This window comes from Trichomycterus rosablanca, chromosome 4 (assembly GCF_030014385.1).
Source record: "Trichomycterus rosablanca isolate fTriRos1 chromosome 4, fTriRos1.hap1, whole genome shotgun sequence".
NCBI classification, from domain to species: domain Eukaryota; kingdom Metazoa; phylum Chordata; class Actinopteri; order Siluriformes; family Trichomycteridae; genus Trichomycterus; species Trichomycterus rosablanca.
The window spans coordinates 53,000,179-53,016,023 of record NC_085991.1 but is presented as its reverse complement, the minus strand read 5'-3'; the positions used below and the strand labels follow the sequence as shown (position 1 = coordinate 53,016,023).

At 38.3% G+C, this 15,845-nt stretch overlaps 1 protein-coding gene across 1 annotated transcript; it reads left to right on the top strand.

Moving 5' to 3' along the window:
* The first annotated feature begins 3,424 nt into the window (after positions 1 to 3,424).
* On the top strand, positions 3,425 to 15,664 carry LOC134312010 (nuclear factor 7, ovary-like). The gene is made up of 7 exons (XM_062993657.1): positions 3,425 to 4,006; positions 4,951 to 5,005; positions 5,835 to 6,275; positions 13,231 to 13,457; positions 13,553 to 13,700; positions 14,914 to 14,940; positions 15,042 to 15,664. Exons 1-7 carry the CDS (start codon positions 3,425 to 3,427, stop codon positions 15,662 to 15,664), a joined length of 2,103 nt encoding a protein of 700 aa, XP_062849727.1.
* The last annotated feature ends 181 nt before the right edge of the window (positions 15,665 to 15,845 follow it).

Sequence of the window (15,845 nt, the reverse complement as noted above, 5' to 3'; positions counted from 1 at the left end):
AATGCAATGTGCAACACTACTGTCTTCTTCTTTATTTTCCATTTCTTTTTTTTCTTTCATATTTTACTAATGGATTTTTGTGCACTAACTTGTCCCACAGTTTTTGAGATATCAACACTGAACCAGCTTCAGAATGTTAGATCTGATTGTTATTTTTAATTGGACGTCTGGTTTTCACATAGCAACTGTTTAAAGTCACAAAGTTTTTAAAGCTTTACCACAGCAATTACTTAGCAACACCATAGCAACATTCTAGAAACACTCTAACAGCTACTATTGCAACCATTCATTCCTACCACTTAAAACACCATAGCAACCACTTTGCAATGATTTGAAATGCTAGAGCAATGTGGCAACACCATAGCACACACCTGTGACACCATAACAACCTTTTAGCTACCACTATAGCAGTGACCTGAGCAATGACCTGAACAAAATCCTAGCACCTGCCTGAAATACCACATAAATTATTAGTCAACACTGTAGTAACTGCACATAGGTACCATTAAAAATCCATTGTTTACATTTTATGAACATACTGCATTTACAGCCTTAAATCAGAATTAAGTTGGAACAGTATGAACATGTTCTTTACTTTGACTTTAACTTCATGGCATACAGTTTTAATTCAAGATTTTTTATGTTTTGTCTAATTAAATTTATTTCATTTATTAATAAATGTCCATTCCTGCATTTCAAGCATGCAACACTTTTCAAAACGCTTCTGTTCCAACTTATTTGTAGTGTGTTGCAGGCATCAAATTTTAAATTGTTTATATTTACAAACTACAATGAAGTTGATCAGTGGAAACACTGGAAATCTTCTCTTTTTACAAAACGTCCCAACTTTTCTGGAAAAGGAATTTGTACGTAGGGCTGGTTTACCTGCACCAGTTAAAAAGTAAATAAAGTGACCACAAGAAGTGAACACAAATTATGAGTAACTTAAAAGTTTCCAGTTCTCTAAATAAATATTTTAGGTAATTTTCTAAACCATTTTAAATCAAGTTAATTAGGGAAAAGGTGTTTGTTTTAATTAACTTTTTTTAACTACAAGCTAAAGTCAAATACACTATATGGCTTAAAAGGAATGTGGACACATGATCATGAGACATTCAATTCTAAAGCCATTGGTATATGTATAATGTTGACCCACACTTTGTGGATGTCACAGTCTACTCTAATATTCTACATTATTTTGAAGTGTGTCTTTAGGAATTTGAGGCCATTATGTAACAGAATCAGATCAGATCAGGCATTAATGTCTTGATTACTTAATAGTGTCTTCAGGAGTGTTGAGGTCAGGGCTTCATGCACCAAAGTTTCTTCACACCAAATTTATTAAAGCAAGTATTTATAGTCCTCACTTTGTGCACAGAGTTACACTGGAGCAGAAAAGGTCACAAAGTTAAAAAGCATAAAATGTATTTTTTTGTCAAAAATTGTATAGAACTATTAGCAAGGAGTGTTGCTGAAACACCTGAACTCGATAATTTATAGGGGTGTCCACATACTTCTGACCGTATAGAGTATTTCACATATTTCCTTCTTGGTGTGTAATGATTAAATAAATGAATAAACTGAGTTGTGAAAATGTTAAAGTAGAGATGTCTCTGTATTTTACTTGGTAGAATTCTACCATCTGCTGGTTAAAATCTGTAAATGCGCTTTAAATAAAAACATGGAACAGTAGGAGGAGCCTTCATGACGTCACACAGGTGAAACGAAACTAAAGTGGAATTTCCTGATCAGAACTGATTTTCTTTCTGCAGCTCAAAATCTCCAGTCTGAAGCTTCTATCGTCTTCAATCAGCTACAATCACTGCAGGTAAATAATAAAGGGGGTAAAAGGGGCAGCAGGGGAGGTAAAGTGGAACAGTGCTGTACAGGGCCGGCGCTAGGGGGGGGGCTGAGGGGGGCATTGCCCCCCCAAATTGTGTCTTTGCCCCCCCAAGCACAATGCAAGCAACGGCTATTTTTAAAATTATCTCTGAACCAATCACAAAAATGCATTTTGTTTTACAGTGTGAAGATATTTCCTTGCTTATTCCTGATTGGCTCTTTGAGTCATATAAAAATCGGCAGACTGCCCCAAACAGTTCAGTTCGGCAGTATATGTTCTGTTAGTGTGAGCGAGAGGCAGGTATACTGGTAAACACTTTGTTTTTACAGAATTAGTATTCTTTTGTTTTCTTTATATTTTAATTTCCCAATAATATAAATATTCTCACTCATTCCTATTTCCACGTTTGAATATTCTCAGTCTGTGTGTAGGTACATTTGTCAGCTTTGACTTAAATTTGTATTAAAGCCTTTCAAGAAATAGAGTTGTTCTATTAGTAATGGCAATTTAATTAAGGAGGCGTATTAAAATGAAATACAATTAGATAATCTTTTTTCTCCATTTACATAATCAACATGTATTTTTTAATCATTGGGTTTTAAGTTTAAGTTCGAAAACATGCATTTTTATTTCTTTACCTCATACATCACTTTAAGCCAGTATCAGTAGCTTGGCTGTCATCATTCATGCACAAATCAAGCCTTGAATATATTTCTGGCTTCAAAAACATGACTATCAACATGCCCCCTCATTAGGTTTTACTGCCCCCCCAAGCAAAGCAGTCCAGAACCGGGGCTGGTGCTGTAGGTAAAAATGTTCTTGTGGTTCATAACAACGTTTCATGATTTAGTTGAATGTAAAATCTTTAAGAATCGTTTTGTTCTGTATTTATCTGAAATGTTTGATGGTAAATGGGATCTTTGTGCTGCATGTTCATAGTTTATTTTAATAATAAAAAGAATTCAGTTCCTACAGAGTTTAAACTTGTGAAGTTGTTTATACTGTCAACATCTCTCATTTTGTGTAACGGAAATTTTATAGGACTCACTTATCAAAAATAAGTAAAGAAATAACTTTACGTTAAACATTAAAAAAAACATTTTGTGATTTTTCAGAGATAATGGCACAGGTTAAAGACAAGTATTAGCTTTTTTGTGCTCAGGTAGGAAGGCAGAATATTTGGGAGGTTGTTGTAGCACCGGCCCTGTCTACCTGTGTTTACTTTAAATTTTGCATTACATTTGCATTCAGTAGATGCTTTTATTCAAGGCCACCTACAGTTGTAACTGAATACAATGCAAGCAAGTGATGATCAGGTCAAGACCTTGCTCAGGGGCTAAATAGTGGCTAATTGTAGGTGATGGGGTTTGAACCAGCAACTTTCAGGTCAATAGGACAGTTCCTTGATGCTGAGCTAACAGTACACTACTTGCTCTTTATTTTCTTGTATTTTTTGTAGTACACATACATTCACTGAAATCAATAGGAAAGGGGTGTAGAACTATAAAAATATAATAAACAAAAAAGTTATCTAGGGTCTAAAAGCATCATCATGGTTTCTCAGTATCTTCTCCATCAGTCATGGCTTCCTCCAGCAGCTTCCTGTCTGAAGATCAGCTCCAGTGCTCCATCTGTCTGGATGTGTTCACTGATCCAGTCACTACTCCATGTGGACACAACTTCTGCAAGACCTGTATTAAAGAGTGCTGGGACACCAGTTTACACTACCAGTGTCCAGTATGTATGACCAGTTTCTCCAAAGAACCTGAACTGTGTGTAAATACTTTTATTTCTGGACTGGTTGCTCCATTCAGAAAGTCAGTTCAGGAAACGTTCAGCAGCACCCCAGAGAAAGCCAGACGGTTTCTGGTGCTCTGTGACATCTGTTGTGAGAAGAAACGTGAAGCTTTGAAGTCCTGTCTGATCTGTATAGCCTCTTACTGCAAGAATCACCTGGAACCTCATCAGAGAGTTTCTTCTTTTAAAAGCCACAAACTAATAGATGCTGTGGAGAACCTGAAGGATTACATCTGTCAGAAACATGAGAAACATCTGGAGATGTTCTGTAGAGACGATCAGATGTGTGTTTGTCAGTTCTGCACAGAGGCAGAACACAAGAACCACAACACAGTTTCTATAGAGAAGGAGAGTGGAATGAAAAAGGTGAGAGCTCTAAAGATTTAATGTATATGTTTATGGTGGTATATACAGTCATGTGAAAAAGTTAGGAATAAATGTCTTTTTGAACATATTTAAACACTTTAAACACATGAATATTTGAGCTTCATTTGAACAGTATTGAGAGATGGAGCTTATATTATTAAACAAATAAAACTGAAAAAAAAATTCAGTTTAAACCTTTACACACAAGTTTAAGTGGAAATTGATTGTGAGAAAAACAAGTTAGGACACCCTATGTCCTAATAGCTAGTATTTCCCCCTTTGGCTAAAATAACCTTAATTTGATGTTTCCTAAAACCATCTACCATCTCTGACATCAACTGGGAGGAAGTTTTTCCCACTCCTCCATGCAGAATTTCTTCAGCTGTGTGAGGTTTGAGGGGTTTCTTGCATGCACAGTCCGTTTAAAATCACCCCACAGCATCTCAATATGATTAGGATCTGGGCCATTCCAGAACTCTCCATTTCTTTCTTTTGAGCCATTCCTTGGTGGATTTACTGGTCAACCTCTGCTTCAGTTTTTGGACTTACATTTTCCTCAAGCACCCTCTGATACAGTAAAGAAAACTCATCTACCCCTTTTCCACCGACACGGATCCAGTTTTGTTCCAGTTCGCGAACTTGATTTCGAACTGGTTCTGTGTGTTTCCACCGGAAAAAAGAGGTTCCAGACAGCAAACTAGCGTTCTAATCTGCCACCACAGAATACTGGAGCTGTGTCTGAAATTGCACACTTCCATACTCAATAGTACGCGAAAGCAGTACACGAGAGCGGTTAGTATGTCCAAATACGTAGTATACATAAAAAGGTACGTGGATGACCTACTTCTTGGGCAGCCATGTTTGAGTATGTAAGCGATGCACACTTTCGGTCTGCTAATGTATTCCATAATTCAACTGGAGCTGCGTTGCGTAGGCGTTCGTAGAGGAAGAAAAATAAAAGAAAAATGGCGGAGAACGGAGAGTCCTCTGTTTACACGTGTAAGATATGTTATTATTAAATGTTTTTATTGCTTACAACCCTAAATAAAGTTATGATTAGTTTTATGTAAAACGACAGAATTCATTTTGTCTGATTTTAATTTATTTTGTCTGATTGTAAAATTGTTATCCACTTTACCTGTAAGTTTTTTTGGAAGATATAAGTCCCAGTACATATAGTGTACAGCTAACAACATAATCCAACATAAGAACATCATAATAACAGTTTAACATGGTGGTGGTGGTGTGATGGTTTGGAGCTGATTTGCTTTTGCAGGACCTGGATGAATTGTCATTACTGATGGAACCATGGAACCTCTCTATCAGAAAATCCTGTAGGACAATATCTGCCCATCAGTTAGAGACCTAAAGCTCAAGCATAGTTGGGTTATGCTTCAGGACATTGATCTGAAGCACACAGGTCCACATCTGAATAGCTTATAAAAAACAAATGAAAGATTTTGAAGAGTCAAAGTCCTGACTTGAATCCCATTGAGATGTTGTGGCACGACCTTAAACATGCATTTCTTGCTGAAAAACCCTCCAATGTAGCCAAATTAAAATAGTTCTGCAAAGAGAAAGTTTGATTGCATTTTTTACTGCCAGGTGTTATTCTGTTTGGGGCAAACATGTGATTACTTTTTGACATGGGTGACACATGTAAAAAGCAGTAAATAATATTGTTTTTTACTTTATTTCAACCAGAACTGAAGAGAATTCAACAACATGCAGGTTTGTGAGCTCTCACTCATCACATGATTCATTAATGATTCATTAATACACACTGTGCAACGATAAAATGGGTGTAAATTGTGTCTCTTTCTCTCAGTGGACGTGATTCTGGATCCTGATACAGCAAATTCTGAACTGATCCTGTCTGATGATGGAAAACAAGTTAGTGATGGAGACACAAAACAGGATCTTCCCGATAATAAAGAGAGATTTGATACCTGTGTCTGTGTGCTGGGAAAGGAGGGATTCTCCTCAGGAAGATTTTACTATGAGGTTCAGGTTAAAGGGAAGACTGAGTGGGAGTTAGGAGTGACCAGAGAGTCCAGTAACAGGAAGGGAATTATTTCAGCAGGTCCTGAAAATGGAGAATGGTCTGTGTGTCTGAGAAATGAAACTGAATATAAGGCTCTGGATTCTTCCTCTGTCCTCCTTTCCTTGAAACAGGCTCCTCAGAAGGTGGGGGTGTTTGTGGATTATGGGGAAGGTTTGGTTTCCTTCTATGATGTTGAGAATGAGTCTCATATCTACTCTTACACTGGTCAGACTTTCACTGAGAAACTCTATCCAATATTCAGTCCTTGTGTCAATGATGATGGTGAAAATTCATCACCACTGATCATCTGGCCTGTTAGTCAAGTTCAATCCTAATAAGTGAATGCAATGCAATGTGCAACACTACTGTCTGATTTATTCTTCTTCTTTAGTTTTTTTTTCTTATTATTTTACTAATAGCTTTTTGTGTGTTTGTGTGTTAAATAGTTGTACCTGTTTCCTGGGGGGAATTGCGACGCGGGTCATTCTGTCTTCTTGAGGGGTCTATTGGCCTGGGAGGGGGACACAGGGACAGGGGGTGCAGGTCATCCTGGAAGGACAAAAAGATGTTAAAGTTTTAACTCTGATGTGGTATATTTAACATGCATGTGAATTAGGAGAAGACTGTACTAGATCTAACTATTTCATGTTTTGGTTGTGTGTTTGGGACATGTTTGTTTATCTTATGGATATCTGCAGGTAATGTTGGTTTAGTCCAGTATGTGGGGCTGGGGGTATTTAAGGGTAAGAAAAGAAAATGGTGGGCCTGTTTTTTTTTCTGGAGGGAAACTGTCTCACTGCAGAGAAAAAGAGAGAGACAGAATTGTAAAGAAAAAACTCACTGCTGAATATACCCGGAGTTATATAGGGAATTTTTAGTGAGATTAGTATAGGCATGAAAATTAAAGTGATTGTGGTAAAAATGCATTTTATTTATTTTGCTGTTTGTAAGTACGTAGGTGCGTGCATCACTGCTGGTGAAGGATATTTATGAACTGGTGTATATTTTATATCCTGTGTACAATAAAGGAGTAAAAAAAAGGAAAAGTTATACTTCCGGCCTTCTGCTCTGTTTCTTTTAATATTCCAACACGGTAACCTCCAGGCCACTTTGCCAGGTTACCACATTACATAGAGGTGTTTTTTTGTTTTGAATAGTTTGCATTTTGTAAACCTTCTGCCACGTCAGTGACACTGACATGGTGGTGGTGTGTTAGTGTGTGTTGTGCTGGTATGAGTGGATCAGACACGGCAGCACTGCTGGTGTTTTTAAACACCGTGTCCACTCACTGTCCACTCTATTAGACACTCCTACCTAGTCGGTCCACCTTGTAGATGTAAAGTCAGAGACGATCGCTCATTTATTGCTGCTGTTTGAGTCGGTCATCTTCTAGACCTTCATCAAGGGTCACAGGACGCTGCCCACAGAGCGCTGTTGGCTGGATATTTTTGGTTGGTGGACTATTCTCAGTCCAGCAGTGACAGTGAGGTGTTTAAAAACTCCATCAGTGCTGCTGTGTCTGATCCACTCATACCAGCACAACACACACTAACACACCACCACCATGTCAGTCACTGCAGTGCTGAGAATGATCCACCACCTAAATGATACCTGCTCTGTGGTGGTCCTGTGGGGGTCCTGACCATTGAATAACAGCATGAAAGGGGGCTAACAAAGCATGTAGAGAAGCAGATGGACTACAGTCAGTAATTGTAGAACTACAAAGTGCTTCTGTATGGTAAGGTGGTCAGAAAGTATTCACACCCCTTCACTTTCTCCACATTTTGTTATGTTACAGACATATTTGAAAACCGATTTGAGTTTAGTTTTCTTTTAAAAAATCTACATAAAATAACCCATAATGACAAAGTGAAAACATGTTTTCAGACATTTTTGTAAATTTATTACAAATGTAAACATTTGAATGTAATATGTACATAAGTATTCACACCCATGGCTTAATATTTTGTTGAAGCACCGTTGGCAGCAATCACAGCCTCAAGTCTTCTTGGGTATGTCTGTACAAGCTTGGCACATTTTTGGGCATTTTCTCCCATTCTTCTCTGCAGATCCTCTCAAGCTCAGTCAGGTTGGATGGGAAGCGTCTGTAGACGGCCATTTTTAGGTATTTCCAGAGATGTTCAATTAGATTCAAGTCCGGGCTCTGGCTGGCCCACTCGAGGACATTCACAGACTGCTCCTGAAGCCACTCCTTTGTTATCTTGGCTGTGTGCTTTGGGTCATTGTCATGCTGAAAGATGATTCGTCGTCATAGTCTGAGTTCCAGAGCACTCTGGAGCAGGTTTTCTTGAAGAATCTCTCTATATTTGGCTGCTGTCATCTTACCCTCTATGCGGACTAGTCGCCCAGTTCCTGCCGCAGAAAAACATCCCCACAGCATGATGCTGCCACCACCATGCTTGACAGTAGGGATGGTGTTAGCCAGGCGATGAGCAGTGCCTGTTTTTCTCCAGACATGACGCTTGTAGTTCAGGCCAAAAAGTTCTATTTTGGTTTTATCAGACCAGAGAATTTTGATTCCAAACTCCAAGCTGGCTGCCATGTGCCATCTGGCCACTCTACCATAAAGGCCTGATTGGTAGAGTGTGTTAGCAATGGTTGACCTACTGGATGGTTGTCCTATCTCCACAAGAGAACACTGGAGCTCTGCCTTAGTGACCATTGGGTTCTTGGTCACCTCTCTAACCAAGGCCCTTCTTCCCCGATTACTCAGTTTGGTCGGGCGGCCAGATCTAGGGAGGGTTCTGGTGGTTTTAAACTTATTCCATTTCCAAATAATGGAGACCACAGTGCTTTTCGGGACCTGATTTATGTTCTGTTTCCTTTTCTTCTTTCTTATTTTACTAATGGAGTTTTGTGCGCTAACTTGTCCCAGCTTCAGAATGTTTGATCTGATTGTGATTTTTAACTGGATGTCTTGTTTCCACATAGCAACTGTTCAAAGTAAATTTTTTACCATAGCAACCTTCTAGAAACACACTAGCAACTTCTATGAATCTATTACAACCACCTAGAACACCATAGCAACCACTTTACAATGATTTGAAATACTAGAGCAGGGGTCACCAACCTTTTTGAGACAGGGGGTTCAAGGGTACTTGAAGTACTGAGTGACGGACAGACAGAATCAAACTAAACAAAGTTCAAGAGCAATGAAAAATCTGAGAGAAATCCCCCCTATTAGGTCTAATGTGGTCCTTATTGAGCAGGTGTGTCAGTTGAAAATGCTATGTCAGTTTGCAGTTTTGATAGATGTAACAACACTTTATTACGTTTTACTGGATGATTAAGCCCATTAATATTCCAGTTAGTGAATTTAGTCATTGCCTGGCCCGGCCTCCACCATCTACTCATATTAACAGCAACACAATGGCATTCCTGCTAGAGACAACATAGTCGTGAAAAATTCCAAGAAGTAACAGTTCTCTGTAGTAATGTAAAGCATAACAAAGAACTTAAATCTGACAAAAAAAAAAACAAGACAATACCACCAAAAACCTCCTCTTCACAACAACCCACTGTTGCCCTCTCCCCAAATGAGAGGCCGCCTCATAAACCTTTCATTGCATCCTATTGTGTAACATATCCATGCTTACCTTGCTTCTGGCATGTTAACATAAGGCTTCTTTTTTGCACAGTAAAGTGTTAAGTATGATTTGTGCAGTTACTCTGTATTGTAGAGCTTGATAAAGGTTTGATAAACTAATCCCTCACCCATGTGGTTATATCAGCTAGTGTTGAGTGGAGGTTCTTGATGCGGCGCCGTCTGAGAGATGGAAGATCACGAGCGTTCAGCTTAAGTTTGCGCCTTTGGCCTTTATGCACTGAAATTCCTCCTGATTCCTTGAATGGTTTAATGATATTCTGCACTGTAGAGGGAGAACATGCAAATCCCTTCTAATCTTTCTTTGAGGCTCATTGTTTTTAATCATTTTCTCACACATTTGTTGACAAACTGGAGATTCTCTGATCATCTTTGCTTATCAAAGACTGTTGCCACAGAGTTGAAATAGCATAAAATTCATTGTATGTCAATAATTTGTCAATAATTTTGTAAAACTATTAGCATGGAGTGTTGCTGAAACACCTGAACTCAATAATTTGGAGGGGTGTCCACATATTTCTGTATTTTATTATTTTTTAAATTTTTAATTAGTAAATTATCTTATTGGTGGATTATCACTGCTCTTTCAAAAACGAGAGGACAACATTCAGTCTGGACTCATCCTTCAATTGGGTTTTATTGCACCCAGAGTTTTTTTGACTTAATCTGTACTGTTGCCTGCCTAACACGAGCCGTTGCTGCCGTGCTCCAACTCTGAATTCGCATCTGGCAATTTTATTCCTGTTTGGATTTATTCATCATTCACTTTACACTGCCAATAATTCAAAGTCTGCTGTATACTTCCACATATATGGTAATCGGAGCTGCTGTGCTTAAATTCAGAGACTCGCCTGCCTACTGATGTTTACACATGTTGTGTTGCTATGGGACTAGCACGATGCCCATGTTACATTCATCGGGGATCCCGCCACAGCATTTGCATGCCAGGAAGCTTTATATTGGCTCCGAGCTATATCGCTAACCTTCTCTGTGTTCACTCCACTTCATGAGCTCTACGATCTTCTAACCAGCTGCTTTTAGCTATTCCACATTCTTAAATGAGGTTCAAGGGTGACAGGGCCTCTCCTGTAGCTGCTCCAAGACTCTGGAATAGTCTTCCACTCTTCATAAAGGAGTCCCACACAACAGATGCCTTTAAGTTAAATTTAAAAACTCATTTGAGTCTTTTTAAATATTTATTGGTTTGTTATAGCCATCTTTGTTTTAGTGGTTTTATTTGCTTTATATGTTGGTGCGTATGTATGTTATTTTGTATGTATGTTAATGATTGTTAAATGTTGCACAGTTGAGTGGTATTAATACTTGATTTTAATGTACAGCACTTTTGCGGACACACGTTGTCTTTTAAATGTGCTATAGAAATAAAGGTGACTTGACTTGACTTGACCATATAGCATATTTCATGAAGGTTTCTTGGTGTGTAATGGAATGAATAAACTGTGAATTATAGAGTGGTGTAGGAGAGATTAATCTTTAATTCACTTGGTAAAATTTTGTGATCTGCTAGTTAAAATCTGTAAATGTGCTTTAAATAAAAATGGAACATGGAACAGTAGGAGGAGCCTTCATGATGTCACACAGGTGAAAGGAAACTAAAGTAGGACCGAGATTCCTCATCAGAACTGATTTTCTTTCAGCAGCTCAAAATCTCCAGTTTGAAGCTTCTACAGTCTTCAATCAGCTACAATCACTGCAGGTAAATAATAAAGGGGGTAAAAGGGGCAGCAGGGAGGTAAAGTGGAACAGTGCTGTAGGGAAAAATGTTCTTGTGGTGAAACAATGTTTCCTGGATTTAGTTTAATGTAAAATCTTTAAGAATCGTTTTGTTCTGTATTTAGCTGAAATGTTTGATGGTAAATAGGATCTTTGTGCTGCATGTTTATAGTTTATCTTAATAATAAAGTGAATTCAGTTCCTACAGAGTTTAAACTTGTAAAGCTTTTCATACTGTCAACATCTCTCATTTTGTGTAACAGTAACTTTATAGCACTCACTTATCAGAAATAGGTAAAGAAATAACTTTGCACTGAACATCAAAATAACACTTTGGGATATTTTAGAGATAATGGCACAGGTGAAAGCCAAGCATTTGCTTTTTTAGTGCTCAGGAAGGAAGCGAGAATATTTGGAAGGTTGCTGTTGCACATGCTCTGTCTACCTGTGTTTACTCTAAATTTTGCATTACATTTGCACTGAGCAGGAGGGGAGGGGTTACACGCACGCACGCACATACACACACACACACACACACACACACACACAGAGTAAGAGACCAAGAGAGAACTTGATGAAGTTTTACATAGCGATTTACGTAGCCAGACGTTACACGTTGGAAAGGTGAGGAAAATGAGTGAGAGGAAAGTAAAGTTTGGACACGAGGAGCCCTTTTACAGAGAAGTGCAGATCCACTGAGCTGGTGGGAGACCAAGTGTTCAGTCTACCCACATCTTATACATGTGATGGCACATAGACTGTGTATTGTAGCAACATCTGTCACCTGGGAGAGAATCTTTTCCCAAATGGGGCAGATCATAACAGAAAGCAGAAACAGGATCAACCCCTCATAGATGAGCTCCTTGGTTTTTCTGAATGCCAATCTTCACTAAAGACTTACAAATACTGTCACCTGGATGCTTGATGTTGTGTTGTTTCACTCTAGATGCAAATTTACAAATAATATATGCAATCAGACTTTGTCTAATTGAAATGGGTCTTTGTTTTTGTATTTTATAATTTATTGTTGTAGCACTCTGTTCCATGTTGAGTATATAAATAAAGCCATTTAAATAATAAACATCTGATACAATGTTTTTACATTAGTAATTCATTTTACATGTAATTTGGTAATAAATTATTTAAGCAACAAAAAAAAGCCTATGTCGCCACTTGGGAGCCGAAAGAGCCGGCTCTTTTTAGTGAGCTGAGCCAAAAGAACCAGCTCTCTAAGAAGAGCCGGAATTCCCATCACTAGGAGAGGGGGAACCGAGAAGTTTGACAACAACTGAGTGTCACACTGTGTGGTGAGTTGTACATGGACACCAGACACTGAGCTTGTAATATCTCTTATTTTAAACATTTGAGCATTAATATGTAGTTGCCCATTATTTGTAGCTAGATTAATGTTCACTCTTCTGGGAAGGTTTTCCACAGTATTTCTGAGTGCAATTTTGTAGCCATTCAGTCAAATAACCACTTGTAAGGTCAGGCCAAGGTCACTAATTTTGGATGGGAAGGCCAATCCTGTTAATTCCAAAGATGTTCACTGGTGTTGGGATCAGGGCTCTGAACAGGTCATTGGAGTTTCTTCACATCACACATGTAAATTAATGCTGATAGAATTAATTTAGTACATCTGTTAGCAAAAAAAAAAAAAAAAAAAAACACCACTCAATACAAACTCAGTACAAGAGGGGTGTTTATATACATGCAATTATTATATATTACACAATTTTGTGCTGTCATGTTTGAAAGCACCAACCTCCAAAAGCCAGAGTGTATTTTAAATTTTTTTAAATATATTTATTTTCAACTAAGAAAAACACAGAGAGGGAGAAAGCATGGAGATCTTCAGAGCTCTGATACGCAGCATTGAGAGAAACCAGGCTGAGATGCTGAAGGTGATGGAAGAAAAGCAGAGAGCAGAAGAGCGTGAGGCTGAAGAGTTCATTAAAGATCTGGAGCAGGAAATCACTGAGCTAAACAGGAGAAAAACTGAGCTGGAGCAGATCTCCAACACTGAGGATCATCTCCACCTCCTACAGGTCAGAGTCCCTCTGTTTCATAATAGCAATGCAGCACATGACAGGACAGCACTGGTGATGCTGAGGGATTTCTCTTCTCTCCTGCTGTACTGTAGATTTACTCGTCCCTCTGCAGACCTCCACCCACCAACAACTGGACTGATGTCAGTATTCAGCCTCATCTGGGTTTGGAGACTTTAAGGAGAGCTTTATCTCAGCTGCAGGAATGTGTTGATAAAGAAATGTCGAAAATTGTCAGAATAGGTAAGTGTTTACTATCTAAGATATTGCAAAGTTGAGCAGAGGAATTGCTTGTAACTTGTGCACCATCCTCCACAAGGGGAGCTGTTGGCACTCTAGTCCTTTTTTTTAGAATGCTTCACATGAATGACACTGTGATTGTTAGAAAAGCTAGTCTGGTGAAGTTCACATTTGATACATAGTGTACAATGTTGTGAAAAGGTATCTGTTCCATTTTTTTCTAATTTGACATAAAAATGTAACACATTTTCTAATTGTAATCTAAGAGAAAGAAAGAAAGAAAGTGCAGCCTTGATGATAATTCAATTTATTAAAGAGAAAGATTCATTCAAAACCTCTGTAAAAACAAGTCATTGCCTCCTTAGCTACTAAATCAACCAGTTAACCAAATTTAATAAACTATTGGGATTAGTTTCACTAGCACCACACAGAAATGATTACTGCAAGACCTGATGAATATGTCCATCACTTAAGTAGAATCTTTCTTTCAATGTGAAGCAGGCTAGTAGGCTTAAAACACTCAAAATGCTACATTCTGAGAAGTTTCAAATACAGATGTGATACTTACTAGTCATTAAAAACTACAAGTCTGTAAAGAGTTAAAGAGTCATTACTAAAGCTCTGGACCTGTTGCAAACCACACTGAGAGCCATTATCCACAAATGGCGAGAACTTGGAACAGTGGTAAAACCTCTCTGGAGTGGCTGGCCTAACAAAATTTCACCAAGAACAATCAACAACTCCTTCAGGAGGTCACAAAAGAACCCAGACAAACATCTGCAGGCCTCACTCACCTGGGTTAAGATCAATGTACACAATTCCACTGTAAGAAAAACCCTATGCAAATTGGCATCAGTGGTGGAATTGTAAGACACAAACCCCCGCTGACCAAATATAAAACATAGGCTCGTCTCACATTTGACAAAACATTTTGATGACAACCAAGACTTTTGGGATAATATTCTCTGATGGGACATTTTGGAACTAAAACATGTAAATGTGACAAACTAGCTAAAATACTTTTTTTCACATTACTGTAGATCTCTTCTTCTCTATTGAAGCTTCTATGAATGTTGGTCACCACACTGTGTGTTGGTTAATGTTCATGTTCCAGCTTCATATTGTGCTTTATAATCATCACTTTAAAATAATCCAGGTTCTAACATAAATGATTTCTAGCAGTAAATAATTTTGTTCTTTATTTTATTCCAACCAGAACTGAAGAGAATTCAACAATATGCAGGTTTGTGAGCTCTCACTCATCACATGATGAAATCTAGATTTCTTCATTAATACACACTGTGTAACGATAAAATGGGTGTAAATTGTGTCTCTTTCTCTCAGTGGACGTACATCTGGATCCTGATACAGCAAATTCTTACCTGATCCTGTCTGATGATGGAAAACAAGTTACATGTGGAGACAAACGACAGAAGCTTCCTGATAATCCAGAGAGATTTAATCCCTGTGTCTGTGTGCTGGGAAAGGAGGGATTCTCCTCAGGAAGATTTTACTATGAGGTTCAGGTTGAAGGAAAGACTGAGTGGGATTTAGGAGTGACCAGAAAGTCTAGTAAGAGGAAGGGAAAGATTACAGTAAGTCCTGATGATGGCTATTGGTCTGTGTGGCTGAGAAATAAAACTGAATATAAGGCTCTGGATTCTCCTCGTGTCCACCTGTTTTTAAAACAGGCTCCTCAAAAGGTGGGGGTGTTTGTGGATTATGAGGAGGGTTTGGTCTCCTTTTATGATGTTGAGAATGAGTCTCATATCTACTCTTTCACTGGTCAGTCTTTCACTGAGAAACTCTATCCATACTTCTGTCCCTGTTACAATGATGAAGGTGAAAATTCAGTACCACTGATCATCTGCCCTGTTAGTCAAGTTCAATCACTGATTTATGTTCTTTTCTTTGTATTTCTTATTTTACTAATGGATTCTTGTGTGTTCCTGTCCCACAGTTTTTGAGATATCAACATTGAACCAGCTTTAGAATGTTTGATGATTGTGATTTTTAATTGGACATGTAGTTTCCACATAGCAACTGTTTAAAGTCCGATATTTTTACTATAGCGGCTACTTAGCAATTTTATTACATCAAGTTGTTTTTATGTTATGACTGGGATGACTTTGTGAACTTACCGCATTT